The 17,564-nt window shown below is 29.0% G+C and overlaps 1 protein-coding gene and 1 long non-coding RNA gene across 3 annotated transcripts; one reads left to right on the forward strand and one right to left on the reverse strand.

Annotated features, from left to right (window-relative positions):
* Window positions 1-3,719: 3,719 nt before the first annotated feature.
* Window positions 3,720-4,654, reverse strand: LOC136778040 (uncharacterized). The gene is made up of 3 exons (XR_010823360.1): window positions 4,378-4,654; window positions 4,098-4,307; window positions 3,720-4,022 (listed from the first exon to the last, which is right to left on the reverse strand). It is a non-coding gene; the product is annotated as an uncharacterized lncRNA (long non-coding RNA).
* A 1,565-nt stretch (window positions 4,655-6,219) lies between these two features.
* Window positions 6,220-10,605, forward strand: LOC136778003 (uncharacterized). 2 transcript variants are annotated; one of them, XM_066734600.1, is made up of 8 exons: window positions 6,220-8,258; window positions 8,346-8,546; window positions 8,633-8,985; window positions 9,063-9,263; window positions 9,326-9,668; window positions 9,739-9,948; window positions 10,024-10,122; window positions 10,204-10,290. In XM_066734600.1, exons 3-7 carry the CDS (start codon window positions 8,752-8,754, stop codon window positions 10,104-10,106), a joined length of 1,071 nt encoding a protein of 356 aa, XP_066590697.1. In that variant the 5' UTR covers window positions 6,220-8,258; window positions 8,346-8,546; window positions 8,633-8,751; the 3' UTR covers window positions 10,107-10,122; window positions 10,204-10,290. The 2 variants fall into 2 exon arrangements, with proteins under 2 accessions (XP_066590697.1, XP_066590696.1); XM_066734599.1 differs by having other exon boundaries at window positions 10,024-10,605.
* Window positions 10,606-17,564: the final 6,959 nt, after the last annotated feature.

The raw sequence follows: 17,564 nt of genomic DNA on the forward strand, positions 1-17,564 counted from the left end.
GTGAAATATATCTGTGTAATTTAGCTTGCATATTAATTGTAACTGTGCAATATCACAAGAAAGAAAATATAAAATATGTGAGATCTGTAAAAACTATATCAAAAACATCTTAAATTTTTATGGAACTAAGTTATTGTTGATACATTTTAACTCTTTTAGTATTCCAAAATATCTTGCTTTATTTAAAATTTTTACAATTCACTATGTTTTTTATGATAAGTTTTGTCTAACTAATTATATGTATAGTGAGGCATAATGGTATGAAACCAATTTGCAATTCGTTAAAGTACTTAAAAGGGATAAAATGTTACCAAGAGGTAAGGTAAAGTTTGACGTATGTAATCGTGGGGTTAAAGATCTCTTTATAAGAATGTAGATCACGCGTGTCTCCCTATAACATTCCTCAGGCTTCGATTGCACATCGCTGACACACGGTATTCCGGGAAAGATTCAAGAATTAGCAAATGATGAACGCTACTATATACACTACCTTCCAAAAGTTCTAAAACACCTAAGTAAAAATTTACGAACACTCAATTATATGTGTCTCTAATTGAATAAAATGTATAAAGCACTACATGGAATTAAGAAAAAGGTTATTTGAAGGACTTTCAATTTGTATGTATGAAATTTAATGTTACATCCTTTTACACTATTAAGATTATTATAAGCTTATAGTATAAACTTAAAATATAAATATAATTTAAAATAGTGTAATTATGTAAAATTAGATAATTTGAAGATTTTTTTAATCTCCTTCGAATGAAATATGGATGAAACAATTATGAATATTATTATCAGAGCTATGGTTCTTTTAATATATATTACCTTTAAAAGGTTTCGGAAACATAAAATAAATGCTTACTGAAAAAGTAAATTTTAATGAAAAATGGTATAATAGAAAAGCTTGTGATTTATGCACTCATAGCAAAAAATTTTTTTTCTTTACATTTTTAGTATTATATAAGCAACTGCAAAGTTAATTCAATTCCATACAAAGTATCATGTTTTAATTAAGCAGCCATAACTTTATTCACAGAGTAGGTTCAGATATCTTCCAATTTTTCATGGAAAGTTTTTGAATAAAGGTTTCAATTCAATAATTTGAAGCAATCATATTATAATTATCTTTGATCCTGATTGCTATTGTAAAATACGTTAATGTTGGAAGAATTTACTGTTAGTTTTTCATCATTATTCAAGGACAAAAAATTAAAACTTACATTGAATACAAAACCTTGGAAAGGTCTTGAAATAACGTTTATAAAAATGTTAATTAGGTAATATTACCCATGATTCATCAAAACATATTAATTCTTTAATTTCAGCTTATTTATACTTAGGTGTTTCAAAATTTTTGAACGATACTGTATATGGATTAACATTCTTGTACAATTTAGCAATATCACTAATAATATAATGTTAAGTATTAAAATGACATACATACTCATTTTTTGAACCTAGGACTGTACTTGGAAATTCACAAACAGCTATAAAAATAAATGTAGTGTCTTCCCTAGGAGTAACTTCTTCCTAACAATGTCTGCTTATTAAAGGTCTCCGTAATAAGACATATTACCATCTGAGGTATTGGTTATCTTTTATCAAGTTGTATAATACTTGATGCTAACTACTTCCTCAAAATGTATGTGAACTGTGAAGGCGATGGGACACTATGCTTTAACTGAAAATCAGAAAAAGGTAAAAAAGACGCCAGCAGTAATAATCGTATGCAAGTCGATGCTATGAGTTTCAATCATGACGATGGTCATGATTTTTGTTAAGCAACATCCACTTGACCAAATTAAAGAATAAGAGTGGGGCGGCCACTTGTAAAAAAGAGCAAAATGCGGCGATTTCATTCTCTACTGTTTGTTCAGTCTGTAAAGGAAGTGTAGATTTCGCGGTGTTCCTAATAAACCACTAGTTCTAAAAGTCAAGATGGAAAGAAGAGTTGCAGATATAAAGTATCTTCGGGGAGTTTTCAACCGCCGATACGGTCAAGGTGTGTGTAAATCAAGTTAAAGTCGTTCAAGGATTAAATAAGTTTCGCAAATGTTAAGAAATATTTTTTTTTATTCCTTTATTAAGTTAAATTATATTACGAAACATTAAAAGCAAAAATTATTTTTAAAACTGCTATTGTTTTTGTAACTTTTACATTTATCAGGTTACAAATAAAGTTAAATTTTTGTTCTGTTCATTATTTCTAGTTACGATCATTGACCGGATCGAGCAAAAATATTTAAACTACATTCGCCGGTGCAACAGGAGAGCCGAAGGGGAGTTGGACCAGCGAATGTTAAAGGATACGTCCTTCCAGGAGGACTTCGATTGGTGGGGCATCCGGTGGCTCCAGTCATGTGGCTGGGGCCGCGTAAACTAACAAATAGAGGATGGGTGGTCCGGATGGCAGCCTACTAGGACGAAGGAAGAAGTCCTCAAAATTCATAACATGTTATGAATAATCCAAAATATCAGAATTTAGTTAAGTTTAGTTTATAAGTACACTGAGAAAAAAATTTGCTTAAAAGAAGTAAATAGTTTATTTGCTGAAAATTTATTTGCTTCAAAACTTATTTAATCAAGTTAAATAAATATCAGGTATAACAATGAAATGATTTAATTATCAAAAACGAATATTTATACAACTTCAGTTTTTTTAAATCAATTATATATTTATTAATTTGGAATAAATATTTCTTGTTGTAATTAATTAAAATCTTTGTAGATGTTACACTAATTTACTTGGTGGACAGCCATTTTTTAATAAAATATTTAATTAAAACAATTATACAAAATAATTCCTCTGAAAAAATATTTATTTCATGATATGAGAGATTTGTAATAATTATTACAATGAAACAGTCTGAGAATTGAAATAAATATTGAATTCTTTTGAGTAATGGGTTTCCTGTTCCAACAAAGCTGAAGTCTTTTTCGAATAAAATCTATTTATTTAGTTTGAACTAAATATTTTGTTAAGTATCTCAAATAATTTTATTAAAACAATATAATTCATAACGAATTTTAATAAACAAGAAATGCAGTTATTAAATAAATATTAAACGTAGCTCAAAAAAATAACCTGTACTATAAATGTATTTAGATTAATTAATATATTGTTTTCTGAACTACAAGCACTGCACATTGTAACAAGGGAATACACAAACTTACAGAAAAGTTTTAATAAATAAAATTTTATATTTAAAATGATTGTTGTAAACACTATCGTCTAGAAGAGGGACAATATACGTAGTGCTTATAATTTCACAAACACACACATACAAGTTACTCTCTATTCTACAAATTAATAACAACACCAACCTAAAAAATAAATTGTTTACTTCAATCAAATAAATATTTTCTACAGAAACTATACTTTTAAGAAATCACCGCTAGGTGGCTAATCAATTAAATACTTTTCACTTTTTCTGGCTAGTTACCCAACATTACTGTAGTTACTATATAAGAGTCGAATAAACATAGCAAAACGGTAGGGTGCAAGATGTCCGAAAAATTATAGGATGCGCGTGCAACCATCTATGTTTCTAGATGAATATGACTGTAGCACTTAAAGGTTCGTGCACATTGCACACTGATAACTTCAAATTAAGAATGTCATCATCGAATTTTGATAACAAGTGGTTTACGATTAAATAGGTAAATGTTTGATAAGTATATTTGTTAATTATAGATTATGGAAAAATGAATGAATTAAATAAACATTAACTAAGCAATTATAAGGGATATAGCTTATTTTATTTATTCATAAAGACAGATATGAATTTTAAATTGGTTTCTCCTTAAGATAGAATATATACGATCCCTGTTGCAAACGCCTGAAGTGGAATTGACTAGATATAATGATCATTACAGTAGAAAAGGTACGAAAATATTTATATAAATTATAAAATCTTTACTTAGGTAAAAAAATAATTATTTTCTAATAAAAACGATTCCAGAACGGCCAAAATTCCTTATTACATTTCTTTTGAATGTAATAGGAGTCTCTTGAAAATCTGAAATGTATATTAAGAAATTAATGTCAAAATTCGGGCTAAAATATTACAAGAAAGTGAAGTAAATTTTTATACCTATTTCCCTCATTATTTTCGCAATTCTATTCATAAAATCTTCATTTTTATAGATTGCGAAGTTGAGGGAATTCTCAAACTTATCATCCACAAATGTTCCTTCTGCAATAGTGAGCCAATTTTTATACCTCTTGGCATTAGCTGACCTTTTGGATACTGCGCAGCTGTTCATTTCAATAATGTATAATTTAATCAATTTGATCAAATTAACTGAAAATATACATAAATCAAATTAGTAAAGCAGATAAAGTACAAATTGGTTTAAAAGATATATACTCACAGAGAAATTTATTTATTTTAGGATGGCGGCCCATGCATTCATTCAATGTTCTATGGTATCTCTCAATATGATTATTGGTCCTTATTGGCTGCTTGAAGACAGATATTATAGATGGGTTCTGTGCCCATGTTTTTTCTATATATTTTAAGAACCTGTTAAAAAGCACTGCAATATCTGGATTCCTTTCTATTTCTTCTTTTATACTATTATATGCACGGACAATCAAATGGCTAGGAAGAAGAGGTAAATTACAAAGTTTCTTGATGTAAATCTCAACTTTAACTTTTGTGAGCAGAGGTATACCCTTTCTCATATTTAATTTTCTTGCCTTTTTGTTAAGATTCTGTAAATTGAGAACAAAATGTTACAAAACATAAAATAGAGAATTTAGAAATAATGTCTTACATAAACGTAATGGAAGTTGCATCCTATTATGTTGCACGTAGGAAACACTATTTTCACAGCATTGTGAAGTCCTTTTTCATAATCACAGACGCAGTTCTGGGGCCTTAAATTTCTCATTATTCTTTCTTTAATAAAAGTTAAGATATTTTTATAAGCCTCCTCATCCTTTTTAGGCATCAAAACCCATATAAAAGGAATAAACTGAATAAGGATAAGAAAATAAAAATTACACATCTATCAAACTACAACAAAACATTAAATATAAAGAAGAAAACTACCTTTTCACATTTTTGTGCCATAATTGTTAGCAATTGATAGGCATCATCAATGCTAGGAACACACCTGTAATTGGCATCTACACTAATCATTAGACTATTCTCTAATTTCCTGCACAATATCTTATCATAAAAGATCACTGAATGATCATTATTTGTTCCTTCAAATGCATTTACTCTTAATTTATGTATTTGGGTACCACAATGAAATCTTAAGGGACCTCCATTTTTCCCCATTCAATATTTGTTCGTAGTCTTTTAATAGTTTAGGCATTTTAGGACGATACGACTTTGACCAATATTTAATAGTGCCTTTTATCTTTGAAAAGGGTAGTTGCGTAGCTGCAGATGGATTCCTGTACGCAATGTTAATTCAAGCAGTACAATATATAACTAATTAATATTATATCGTATCATTTATGTATAAATTTAAAGTATTTACTTAAGAGCAGCAGTGACATAAATTTCCCTTGGACTACTAACTAAATTATCCTTTGTCAGTTTGAAAATATCTTCTCTTAAATTTCCTTCGTTAAAAAAATTTTGTTCAATATCATGGCTGTGCTGTTTTTTGATGGAAAAGTTCACATTGCTTTTTAACTTAGCTGTACCTATACAATCTCTTCTTCGACATTTTAAATATCTAATAATATTAATAAGCTATCAAATTCGGAAAGTTTCCTTTAACAATTAATTAATTACTCTGGATTTGCCTATTAGAAATACTTACATTATAGTTTCATTATTTTTGTTTGTGTAGATCTTGCTCTGATAATAGACAAATCCATCTGGATAAATAATTGTAGAAGTCTTTCTAGGCTCCATAATGTATTTAAAATTCAATATTGTGACGTACCAGCGTCACTATCGTAAAATAATTTTTTTTTTACTTTATATTATCTTTTTATATATATATATATAACTGCCCTAAGCATGTAGTGAAGAGCTGTGTTGCACGGATGCTAACATAAAGGTTGTGGGATTATCCCTAAACAGACGTGTAGTACGGTTTCTGAATTCATTTATAATAAATTCAACATAAAGTTAATTTCTGAACACACCCAACGGGCCTTAACTAGATAATTTGCAAACGCGCCCTAGTAACGAGTCTACCTCAACTAGCCGGCCGGCGAGTCCCCACTCCTGTCTGAACAGTCGCGAGGTGCGTAGGCATAGTCCGTAAGAATAGTTAAGAAAGCGTTTTAGCTATAAGCGAGCGAAAATTGTGTAATAGTGATATCACAAGGGACTCAATATATTCTTCCGTGAATCTGTGAAGGAAAATTGGCGAAATTGGCGAAGATTTAGGTTACTAAATCCTAAACCGGCTTTTACAGCACGTGCTCACGAAGACACGCTCTAGATAAAAAAATGGCGTCATAATTGTCGGTATTTCCTTATCCAATTCCATCATTGATAAATTTGATTGGTTCTTATTTCAAATACTTGAATTAATTAACTAATGATTAGTATATTCTATTTAAAGATATATTTATTTAATTAATTTTGTAAAAATTAATCTTTTCTTTGCTGAGTTATCCCTCGCATAATATTAAAATAAAATAAAACAAAAATACTTTTATTAATTTTCATTAAATATTCTCAGGCTGAGAATATTGTATAAAATACATTTATAATATAAAATTATATTAATACTGTTTCCTCCACAGATTCTAATAAAGGTGTATATTTAGTTACATTAGATTGTGGAGCAGAAAAATTGATTACAGAGTGTTAGATGGATGAATTTATTATTAATCTGATTTAAGACGACTATTGTAAGAGCTGTTATCCCAGAGAAGAGGAATAGAATAAGGATTAACCCATTCCATTGCGTTTTGTTTAAGATAGCTCATCGACAAAGGAACTCTTATTGCATCTTCATCGAAGAAACTTATATTAGGATATCTGGTGAGCCCATTCCATTACAATATTCAGTGCATATTTCTTTTATGTTACATAGTTGGAATCTAACCTGCAAGAGCTAACGTAAAGGTTGTGGGATTATCCCTAAGCTCTTGTGAGTTTTAAAGGAGGGACTGTGTAACTGGTAATCCTGAGTCAATGTATGGGAGATGGATATTTAATATAAAGATTATGGGATTTCCCTAAAATACCCATCCTTATATTGAATATAGAAAAAAAAATTAACTCAATTAACTTTGTGCGTTAAGTTAAAACTGGAAAATATTAATCATGGAGTGAATGAATGGGCCAATCAGTCAGCGTTAATCCAAATCAAATATAAAATAGATTGTTCCACCCCTTATCATTGTGGAAAATCATATTAAATCATTGAATTAATTGAACAAGTACTAGTCAAAGCAAGTTATTAAATAAAAGAGATTTATGATGTATACGAGCTCTGAAATATCCAAAATTGGATATTTAACATAAAGGTTGTGGGTTTTTTTTTCCCTAAAATATCCAATTTTGAGTTAACAAAGTGGTAAATACTTGCAGTAACTTTCATTATACCTTTGGAGGTATAATTAACTAGTCGAGTGATCAGATTGAGGGAATATTACATTTATGAAACAGACTAGTGAATATATATATATTAGTGGATGTATTGTGTTAATAATTGGTTATGAATTAATACATATACTGAATACCCCAAACAACTGGATGTGATAACAATTGGACTGAAAAAGAAATTGTTCCTTTCATAATTGAGATCTGTAATATTTCTAATAAAAAAATCAAATATAGATATATTGTGTGTATTTTGGATTAAGCAGAGTATTATCTGTTTATAGCAAATCAGATATAATACTGACTACTTTTAAAGACCTGTATAGGACTCTGTGGCACGATCCCATATCAATTATTAAAATTGGTAGAAAAACTAATTTTCTTTTCGCATTACGTGTTAGCATCAATCAACCAGTGCTCGCTACATAAAAACTCAGCTCGCACGTAACAATATACAATAAAATTTATTCAAATTATAGAAAGACAGGAAAACCAGGTAACACATGGTTGCCTCGAATAAACAAAAGAAAACAACTGCTTTTGTTTATTCGAGGCAACCATGTGTTACCTGGTTTTCCTGTTTTTCTATAATTTGAATAAATTTTATTGTATATTGAATTTTAAATACATCATGGAGCCTAGAAAAACTTCTACAATTATTTATCCAGATGCATTTGTCTATTATCAGAGCAAGATCTACACAAACAAAAATAATGAAACTATAATGTAAGTATTTCTAATAGGCAAATCCAGAGTAATTAATTAATTCTTAAAGGAAACTTTCTGAATTTGATAGCTTATTAATATTATTAGATATTTAAAATGTCGAAGAAGAGATTGTATGGGTACAGCTAAGTTAAAAAGCAATGTGAGCTTTTTCACCAAAAAACAGCACAGCCATGATATTGAACAAAATTTTTTTAACGAAGGAAATTTAAGAAAAGATATTTTCAAACTGACAAAGGATAATTTAGTTAGTAGTCCAAGGGAAATTTATGTCACTGCTGCTCTTAAGTAAATACTTTAAATTTATACATAAATAATACGATATAATATTAATTAGTTGTATATTGTACTGCTTGAATTAACATTGCCTACAGGAATCCATCTGCAGCTACGCAACTACCCTTTTCAAAGATAAAAGGCACTATTAAATATTGGTCAAAGTCGTATCGTCCTAAAATGCCTAAACTATTAAAAGACTACGAACAAATATTGAATGGGGAAAAATGGAGGTCCCTTAAGATTTCATTGTGGTACCCAAATACATAAATTAAGAGTAAATGCATTTGAAGGAACAAATAATGATCATTCAGTGATCTTTTATAATAAGATATTGTGCAGGAAATTAGAGAATAGTCTAATGATTAGTGTAGATGCCAATTACAGGTGTGTTCCTAGGATTGATGATGCCTATCAATTGCTAACAATTATGGCACAAAAAAGTGAAAAGGTAGTTTTCTTCTTTATATTTAATGTTTTGTTGTAGTTTGATAGATGTGTAATATTTATTTTCTTATCCTTATTCAGTTTATTCCTTTTATATGGGTTTTGATGCCTAAAAAGGATGAGGAGGCTTATAAAAATATCTTAACTTTTATTAAAGAAAGAATAATGAGAAATTTAAGGCCCCAGAACTGCGTCTGTGATTATGAACAAGGACTTCACAATGCTGTGAAAATAGTGTTTCCTACGTGCAACATAATAGGATGCAACTTCCATTACGTTTATGTAAAATATTATTTCTAAATTCACTATTTTATGTTTTGTAACATTTTGTTCTCAATTTACAGAATCTTAACAAAAAGGCAAGAAAATTAAATATGAGAAAGAGTATACCTCTGCTCACAAAAGTTAAAGTTGAGATTTACATCAAGAAACTTTGTAATTTACCTCTTCTTTCTAGCCATTTGATTGTCCGTGCATATAATAGTATAAAAGAAGAAATAGAAAGGAATCCAGATATTGCAGTGCTTTTTAACAGATTCTTGAAATATATAGAAAAAACATGGACACACAACCCATCTATAATATCTGTCTTCAAGCAGCCAATAAGGACCAATAATCATATTGAGAGATACCATAGAACATTGAATGAATGCATGGGCCGCCATCCTAAAATAAATAAATTTCTCTGTGAGTATATATCTTTTAAACCAATTTGTACTTTATCTGCTTTACTAATTTTATTTATGTATATTTTCAGTTAATTTGATCAAATTGATTAAATTATATATTATTGAAATGAACAGCTGCGCAGTATCCAAAAGGTCAGTTAATGCCAAGAGGTATAAAAATTGGCTCACTATTGCAGAAGGAACATTTGTGGATGATAAGTTTGAGAATTCCCTCAACTTCGCAATCTATAAAAATGAAGATTTTATGAATAGAATTGCGAAAATAATGAGGGAAATAGGTATAAAAATTTACTTCACTTTCTTGTAATATTTTAGCCCGAATTTTGACATTAATTTCTTAATATACATTTCAGATTTTCAAGAGACTCCTATTACATTCAAAAGAAATGTAATAAGGAATTTTGGCAGTTCTGGAATCGTTTTTATTAGAAAATAATTATTTTTTTACCTAAGTAAAGATTTTATAATTTATATAAATATTTTCGTACCTTTTCTACTGTAATGATCATTATATCTAGTCAATTCCACTTCAGGCGTTTGCAACAGGGATCGTATATATTCTATCTTAAGGAGAAACCAATTTAAAATTCATATCTGTCTTTATGAATAAATAAAATAAGCTATATCCCTTACAATTGCTTAGTTAATGTTTATTTAATTCATTCATTTTTCCATAATCTATAATTAACAAATATACTTATCAAATATTTACCTATTTAATCGTAAACCATTTGTTATCAAAATTCGATGATGACATTCTTAATTTGAAGTTATCAGTGTGCAATGTGCACGAACCTTTAAGTGCTATAGTCATATTCATCTAGAAACATAGATGGTTGCACGCGTATCCTATAATTTTTCGGACATCTTGCACCCTACCAGCAAAACGATGTATTCGTGCTATATGTATTCGAATTACCATATGTTAATTTATAAGGTGCAACTAGCGAAACCGTAAATTTATATATATATGTATTTCCTTGTAATTTTTGTAAAAGTTAAGTTCCACTTTATTCAGCGTAGGTTATAATTTGAGTTTGATTGTGTTAGATATAATAGTAGATTCTTGATACCCCAAAATCAGTATAGCAAATAATTAAACATTTTTTTTTATTGTAGCAAGGTGTATAGTTAAACTCAATTTTTATTTGGACCAATAGAGCTATTTATTTTGTTTAAATAAACGATTTTTTTTATTTAATTAATCACTTTCTCGCTTTGACTAATTAAAATTTGAATGGTGGTTTTAAATCAAATTTAAGATATTATTCTTCAGATTTATCTATTTTTCACTATTACACTAATTCATTGCAGTGTTGTGGTTCATTCGCTGATTCACGACAAACTTGAAATTCTTTTGTATAATAAGGTTTATTGATTTTTGATTTACAATGTTTCTTCTTTATACAAGTTGATAACCAGAGCTATGAGCTAGATAATTATAGTTTTAAGAGATAAGAGGACTGAAGGTCCTAGGAGACTCGACTTGTTCCTTCTAGCTTTTGACTCGAACTGACTTTTGGGGCTGCACGTTTGGGGCTCTTTCCCTCAAAGTGCAGCGTCAAACATTACCTTATATGGTAACATTTGCGGGTCCCAATGGTCAAATGCGTCATTGTTCTAGAACATTCGACTGCCGTCGAAGTGCATTTGCCACGTGTCGGGACTTAGCCTTGGCGACAGTGTGAACGAGCTGCGTCTGGCGCTTCGTATTACACTCAGGAATTTGTCGCTATTAGGAGTATTTCTCCTTTACAATGAGGCTATTGGTATTTTAGTATAACTATGATAATTTAGATTTATTAATTATGTCTTCAAATGAAAATAATATTAAATATATTAATTATATAATGCTTATTGTAGCAATGAGTTAGGTATGTTTATTCTATGTACATAACAGCAGTAAGAACAGATTTGATTAATTTATATAAATACTTCATTAGTTCAACTGAACGTATTTGCCAATGTGAAACTGATTTGTTTATACCCATTAACTGACCGGTTCTTTAAAGTTAATATATCAATAATGGAAATAAACATTTCACTAAATTTTATAAATATCTTATTAATTCAACCAAATATACTATAAAATCAAAACCTAATTTAAACAATCCAATCATTTCAGCTATTGTTTTAAAATAATATATCAGTAAAAGAAATAAATATTTCATAACCGTTATTAAATATCCTATTAATCAAATTAAATATTTTATAAACTCAATACCCGATTTATGTAATTTTAACAATTCAATTGCTTCTTCAAGCTAATATTATATCAAGTTAAACAATTATTTCATCATTCAAAATAAGCAAAGTATTCGTTTAAGAAGAAAATATATTTCATTCAAATAATATTACTTAATTGTTTCTATTAAATATTTATTTGAACCTATTCAGCAAAACCATTTACTTCAGTTAAGTAATATTTCATTGATTCAACCAAATTTTTCTCTCAGTGTAGGGGAAACCGGCATCAATTGTAACAAAATTCGCAAAATCGCAAATATCTCCTAAAATTCGGCGCTCAGAGATTCATTCAAATTTCATTATTATACCTGGCATTATTTTTGCACATATTCTTACATCTGATTTTTTATTAATAATAGAGAAACACGGATTTTTTACATATTTATATCTCATTGCACGTAGTTATAATTGGCACCCGGATGGTGTCAATTGTAACAGTACACACGTCGATTCTAACCAGAGCTGCCAGACTTGGCATAATCTCGCGCATGCGCGAAATGATTCTTGTAGTTTGCCTCTTCGCCACTGCAGCTTTCAGGGATGTAGCAACCTTAAGTATCGCCCGTAGAACCTTCCTTTTAATGTTTTGAATCACTGCACCTTAATATTAAAAATCAATTTCACTATCAATTAAGAAATAAACAAATTAACTATAAATTGGATTGCTTGTTAGTAAGTCCCTTTAACTCTTATCAAATATTTAAATGAAATATTAAAAGATGTGAATAATTAATGTGTTAAATTAACCCATTAACGTCCAAAATGTCAAAATTTCTTGCACGTTTTCAAAGTGATTTTTTCCTATGTAATTGGCGTTGAAAAATTCTTGAACCACATATTCTGATGTAAAATTGCATGCTCTTTCAGAATCCGTTGCCAGAATCATGATAAAACTCACAGGAAAAGAGATATGCTCGATTGAAACATAAAAAACACCTAAATTTTCGAAAAAAAAAATTTTAGGATTTTTTTTCGAAGTGTTACGGTGAAGATATCACCTTGCGACCGTGATCAAAGGTGATCATGGGAGTTGAAGTTTAACAGGGAATTTTTTTGTTAACCTTGAACCATCGCTTCTTTACAAAATGGCGGAAAAAACGAATTTTTTTTTTTCAATATTCATCAACTTTTTTCTCGAAATCTATGGTCTTTAGAAAAAAATTCATAAAAACAAAAATGCCTTAAAATCGCTCGAGGAACATTCTCAAATTTTTTCAGAATTTTTTGAGACAATTTTTGATTTTCCGGGAAACTTGTGAAATGGAATTTTCAAAAATGTCTCCAAAAATTCTGAAAAAACTTTAGGATGTTTCTCGAGTGCTTCTAAGACATTTTTGTTCTTATGAATTTTTTTTCTAAAGTCCATAGATTTCGAGAAAAAAATTGATAAAGTTGAAAAAATAAATTCGTTTTTTCCGCCATTTTGTAAAGAAGCGATGGTTCAAGGTCAACAAAAAAATTCCCTGTTAAACTTCAACTCCCATGATCACCTTTGATCACGGTCGCAAAGTGATATCTTCACCGTAACACTTCGAAAAAAAATCCTAAAAATTTTTTTTTTCGAAAATTTAGGTGTATTTTATGTTTCAATCGAGCATATCTCTTTTCCTGTGAGCTTTATCATGATTCTGGCAACGGATTCTGAAAGAGCATGCAATTTTACATCAGAATATGTGGTTCAAGAATTTTTTCAACGCCAATTACATAGGAAAAAATCACTTTGAAAACGTGCAAGAAAGTTTGACATTTTGGACGTTAATGGGTTAAAAAGAAAATCCGAAATTCTAGAATTGAAATCTTATTTATATCTGTTTATAAATGTATTAAAAAGTTTATTTATATATTTCACATATTTATACATAAACTACATATTCCCTACTAATTAAGAAACATACTACTGCAGTTTTGACGTATATATCTTATTTCCAGAAAAATTAAGGAAAACCTGTAAATTCATACATATATATGCCCGTCGATAAGAGCGATAAAGCTTCGAAATTGGATTGGTTTAGTTCATGTGTTCTATCAATTTAATAATCCCGCTTTCGTTTGATAAACGCGTATTAAACTAATATTAAACTAACAAATAGTTTGTGTTAAATGATTTAAGTGCATTAAAAACATGTTTAGTTTGTTCAGCAGTATATAGAACAGACCTGAAATAAGATAAACATTGATTGCATAAAAATATTCAGATTGTGCTGTTTTAGGTTAAATTTGTTAATTGAAAAGTGTTTCTTTTGTGATTTCCTTTCTACGACGATTGCATAAAAGCATGAGTTATCAGGACATTATATATTTACAGTGTTTACTCAATCTAATAATGTGATTGGCAGAATAGTGGAAATGTGAATTTTCAATTGGATAAGGAAAATGGGGAATGATGAAAATGGTGCAGCAGTACAAGCTATTTAGATGAGTATTAAAAATTAATTATTTATGGCTTGAAATAAATCAAGATTCTTTGTGTTGTGTTTTCCGTTACAGGTAATGTAGAAAAATGTGAATGTTTCTTCAAAATGTAAGGATTAACAACTATAGAGGACCAGGATACCATTAATTATGACAGCTTGGACATGGTAATTAGTCTTTCGGTCAAGATATTACTCCAACCAAGGAATATCCAGGTAAATAATTCTGCATTTAACAATAATAGTAATTAAGGAACGCCAAATGAGAATAGCTTAGAAGTGTTCTAGCTAACCTATTAATATTTGCAGCATCTTCTCCATCGCCAAGTATGATTGGTACATTGTGGAAATGTGAATCTTCTATTGGATTAGGAAAATGGTGCAGCAGTATAAGCTATTCAGATGAGTATTAACTAATAATCATTTAGAGCTTTTAGTTTGATACAAGATTCTTTGTGTTATGTTCTGCATTACAGATTGTGTTGAAATGTGCCTAGGATTTGGAATACACAAAAAGGCTTATCAACTGAGGACCACAGTAACATTGATTGACAGCTTGGAAGTGGTATTTTGTGCTTGAGTGAAGGCGTTACCCTAGTCTTTGAATATTCAGGTAAATAATTCTGTAATTCATAGTAATAGTAATTACTTATAGAAATGTCTACCAAATCAGAGTAGCGTAGCAGTGCTAGTTAACAGTAGTTAATATTTGCAGAATCTCCTCTGTCAAAACTCTCAGATCTGGATGGAAGGATAATATTTATTTTGCTTGATGGAAGAATTAAAGGTAAACCAATAATTATCAACATTTGTAAATTTTATTTATCTCATCTTAATTATAAGTGTTTGTAGTAACATTTGTATAAAAACAAAAAAATAAACAGAAAATAAAAATTTTTAAATATTTTGTCGAGGGGCACCTCGAACACTAGCTACGTTCCCTAAGCCGGCTGCGAGAATCGTTCTACGCATGCGCCAGATTGTGCCAAGTCTGGCAGCTCTGATTCTAACAGATGTAATATTATCAATAAAGCCATAAAACTTTTTCGAAAAAGATTAGGTTTCATTACTGCTATCAAATAAGCACATAATTATAGAATCACTCTCTTTTAACAAAATTTAATGACAACTTAAAAAAATGTCATTAGAAGTTGTTTCAATTATACAGAGTTTACTTCACAGTTTATGCAAATGTAAATAAAAGTATTTTTAGTACACTTAGAATGTGACAAATCCTTAGATTTTTGATACTGAATCCAGTTCTTACTATGGGCATATGGTCCTGAGCAAACAATACAGATTGCTTCATTCTGTTTATCAGATGAATCTTTATTATTGTATTTCTTTTTCTCTTTCTTCTGCTTCCATTTTCCCTTTCTGTTTTAATAGCAACTCTATTGCGCTTTCCGGTTTTTATTCTGTTCTTCTAATAAAAGTCTCTCTGGTGAATCGGTTAATATATATATATATATATATATATATATATCTATGTCAATTGAACAGTTTGGAGACTTTGCCTATATATTTAATTTTAATATATATATAGGCATAGTTTTACATTCTGAGCGTAAATATATTAACAGGATAATGTAAAATGTCTTGGTTTAATAGATATTTACAAAAAATGTAAATTTATATTAATTAAATGATATGGGGTCTTAAATTATATATCCTTATATTTCTTATAAAGTACCATAAGAACTTCATTTTAATACATATTTAGGCATGGTTTCAAATTGCGCACAAAGATATATTGGTTAAATTTAACAGAATAATGTATGTTTAAAAAATATTTCCTAAAAAAATTAAGTTATAACAATCGCATGGTTTGGGTACTAATTACAAAATTCATCCATACAATTCATCTACAATATCTTCAGTATTTTTAGAAATTGAAAGATTATTTTTTTGTAAAATTTTAAACTTCAGCCAAATATTAATGCAGCGGTTCATTCGGCTATAAAATATTATAGGTTTTTCAGTTATCCGTATAATCTTAATTATTTAAATTATATACCACTTACACAGATTAATCATATTGATGTTGTACATGTCCTCGCTTATATATGAAGTGAATTGTAAAGTAACATCATATGGTGAACGGATGAAGTTATTACATAACTATATTAAGATGGATATCAACAAGAAATTAAATATTCATTTTGCATAGTAAGCATAACTAATAATTTTATCCTAAAATAGGTTTTTTAGTTATCCGTTTAATCTTTATTACTTAAATTATATACCACGTACAAAGAATGATGTTATTGATGTTGCACATGTCTCCGGTTATATGTGAAGTGAATTGTAAAGTAACATCATATGTAGAGCAGATGAGATTATTAGATAACAGTTAAGATAGATACCAACAAAAAATTCTATATTCATTTTGCATTGTAAGTATCACCAATAATTTTATCCTAAAATAGGTTTTTTATTTATCCGTATAATCTTAATTACTTAAATTATATACCACGTACAAAGAATGATGTTATTGATGTTGCACATGTCTCCGGTTATATGTGAAGTGAATTGTAAAGTAACATCATATGTAGAGCAGATGAGATTATTAGAGAACTATTAAGATGAATACCAACAAAAAATTCAATATTCATTTTATATTGTAAGTACACTCTGGGAAATCGAATCGTTCCAAAATGTAAACACAATTTAAAGGTGCATTAGTTAGCTAGTGGACAAGACTTTTCTACATTGCGCAGCCTACCTGGCCTAGCACCGAGTCCCAAGCAATAAACAGAGGGCAATAAACCGATCGAAAGTGACTAACCCTTATATACCTGTACTCGAATGATCAATCAAAAATTCTAATTTTAATATTATTAATTAAACATTCTTAAAACTGTTATCAATACATTGCTTTTATTTTTAAGATGAGAATGAGCTCAAACACGAGGTTAATCGGACGATTATTTCTGTATTATGTGTATCCTGTAGTTCATATTTTATTAAATTCTAATGAAACTATGTTTTATTTTGTATATCTGTAATTTGATAAATTTAAATATATATATATATATATAAAACAATATAGCAGAAAGGATCGATTAACAGTTATCGGAGTTAATACGATGTCTAAGAAAATAGGAATTTTTGCAACCTTTAAGAAAGGGCGAAAAATAAATTATGTATAAAAATATTATTAAATGATGAATAAATATTTATTTCATTTAAATATATATGTAATTAAAGATATGTGTAAATACTTTAAATTCCTA

The sequence above is a fragment of the Prorops nasuta genome, unplaced genomic scaffold, assembly GCF_024137725.1.
Source record: "Prorops nasuta isolate Cenicafe-Biocafe unplaced genomic scaffold, Cenicafe_Pnas_1.2 PNAS00013, whole genome shotgun sequence".
In the NCBI taxonomy this organism is placed as follows: domain Eukaryota; kingdom Metazoa; phylum Arthropoda; class Insecta; order Hymenoptera; family Bethylidae; genus Prorops; species Prorops nasuta.

What these genes read in the sequence shown, in the direction of transcription:
- LOC136778003 (XM_066734599.1), top strand. Translation starts at nt 8,752, where the DNA reads ATGGGGAAAAATGGAGGTCCCTTAAGATTTCATTGTGGTACCCAAATA. An exon ending in TGGCACAAAAAAGTGAAAAG is followed by an intron (nt 8,986 to 9,062) that starts GTAGTTTTCTTC and finishes ATCCTTATTCAG; the next exon opens with TTTATTCCTTTTATATGGGT. An exon ending in GAAAATAATGAGGGAAATAG is followed by an intron (nt 9,949 to 10,023) that starts GTATAAAAATTT and finishes TATACATTTCAG; the next exon opens with ATTTTCAAGAGACTCCTATT.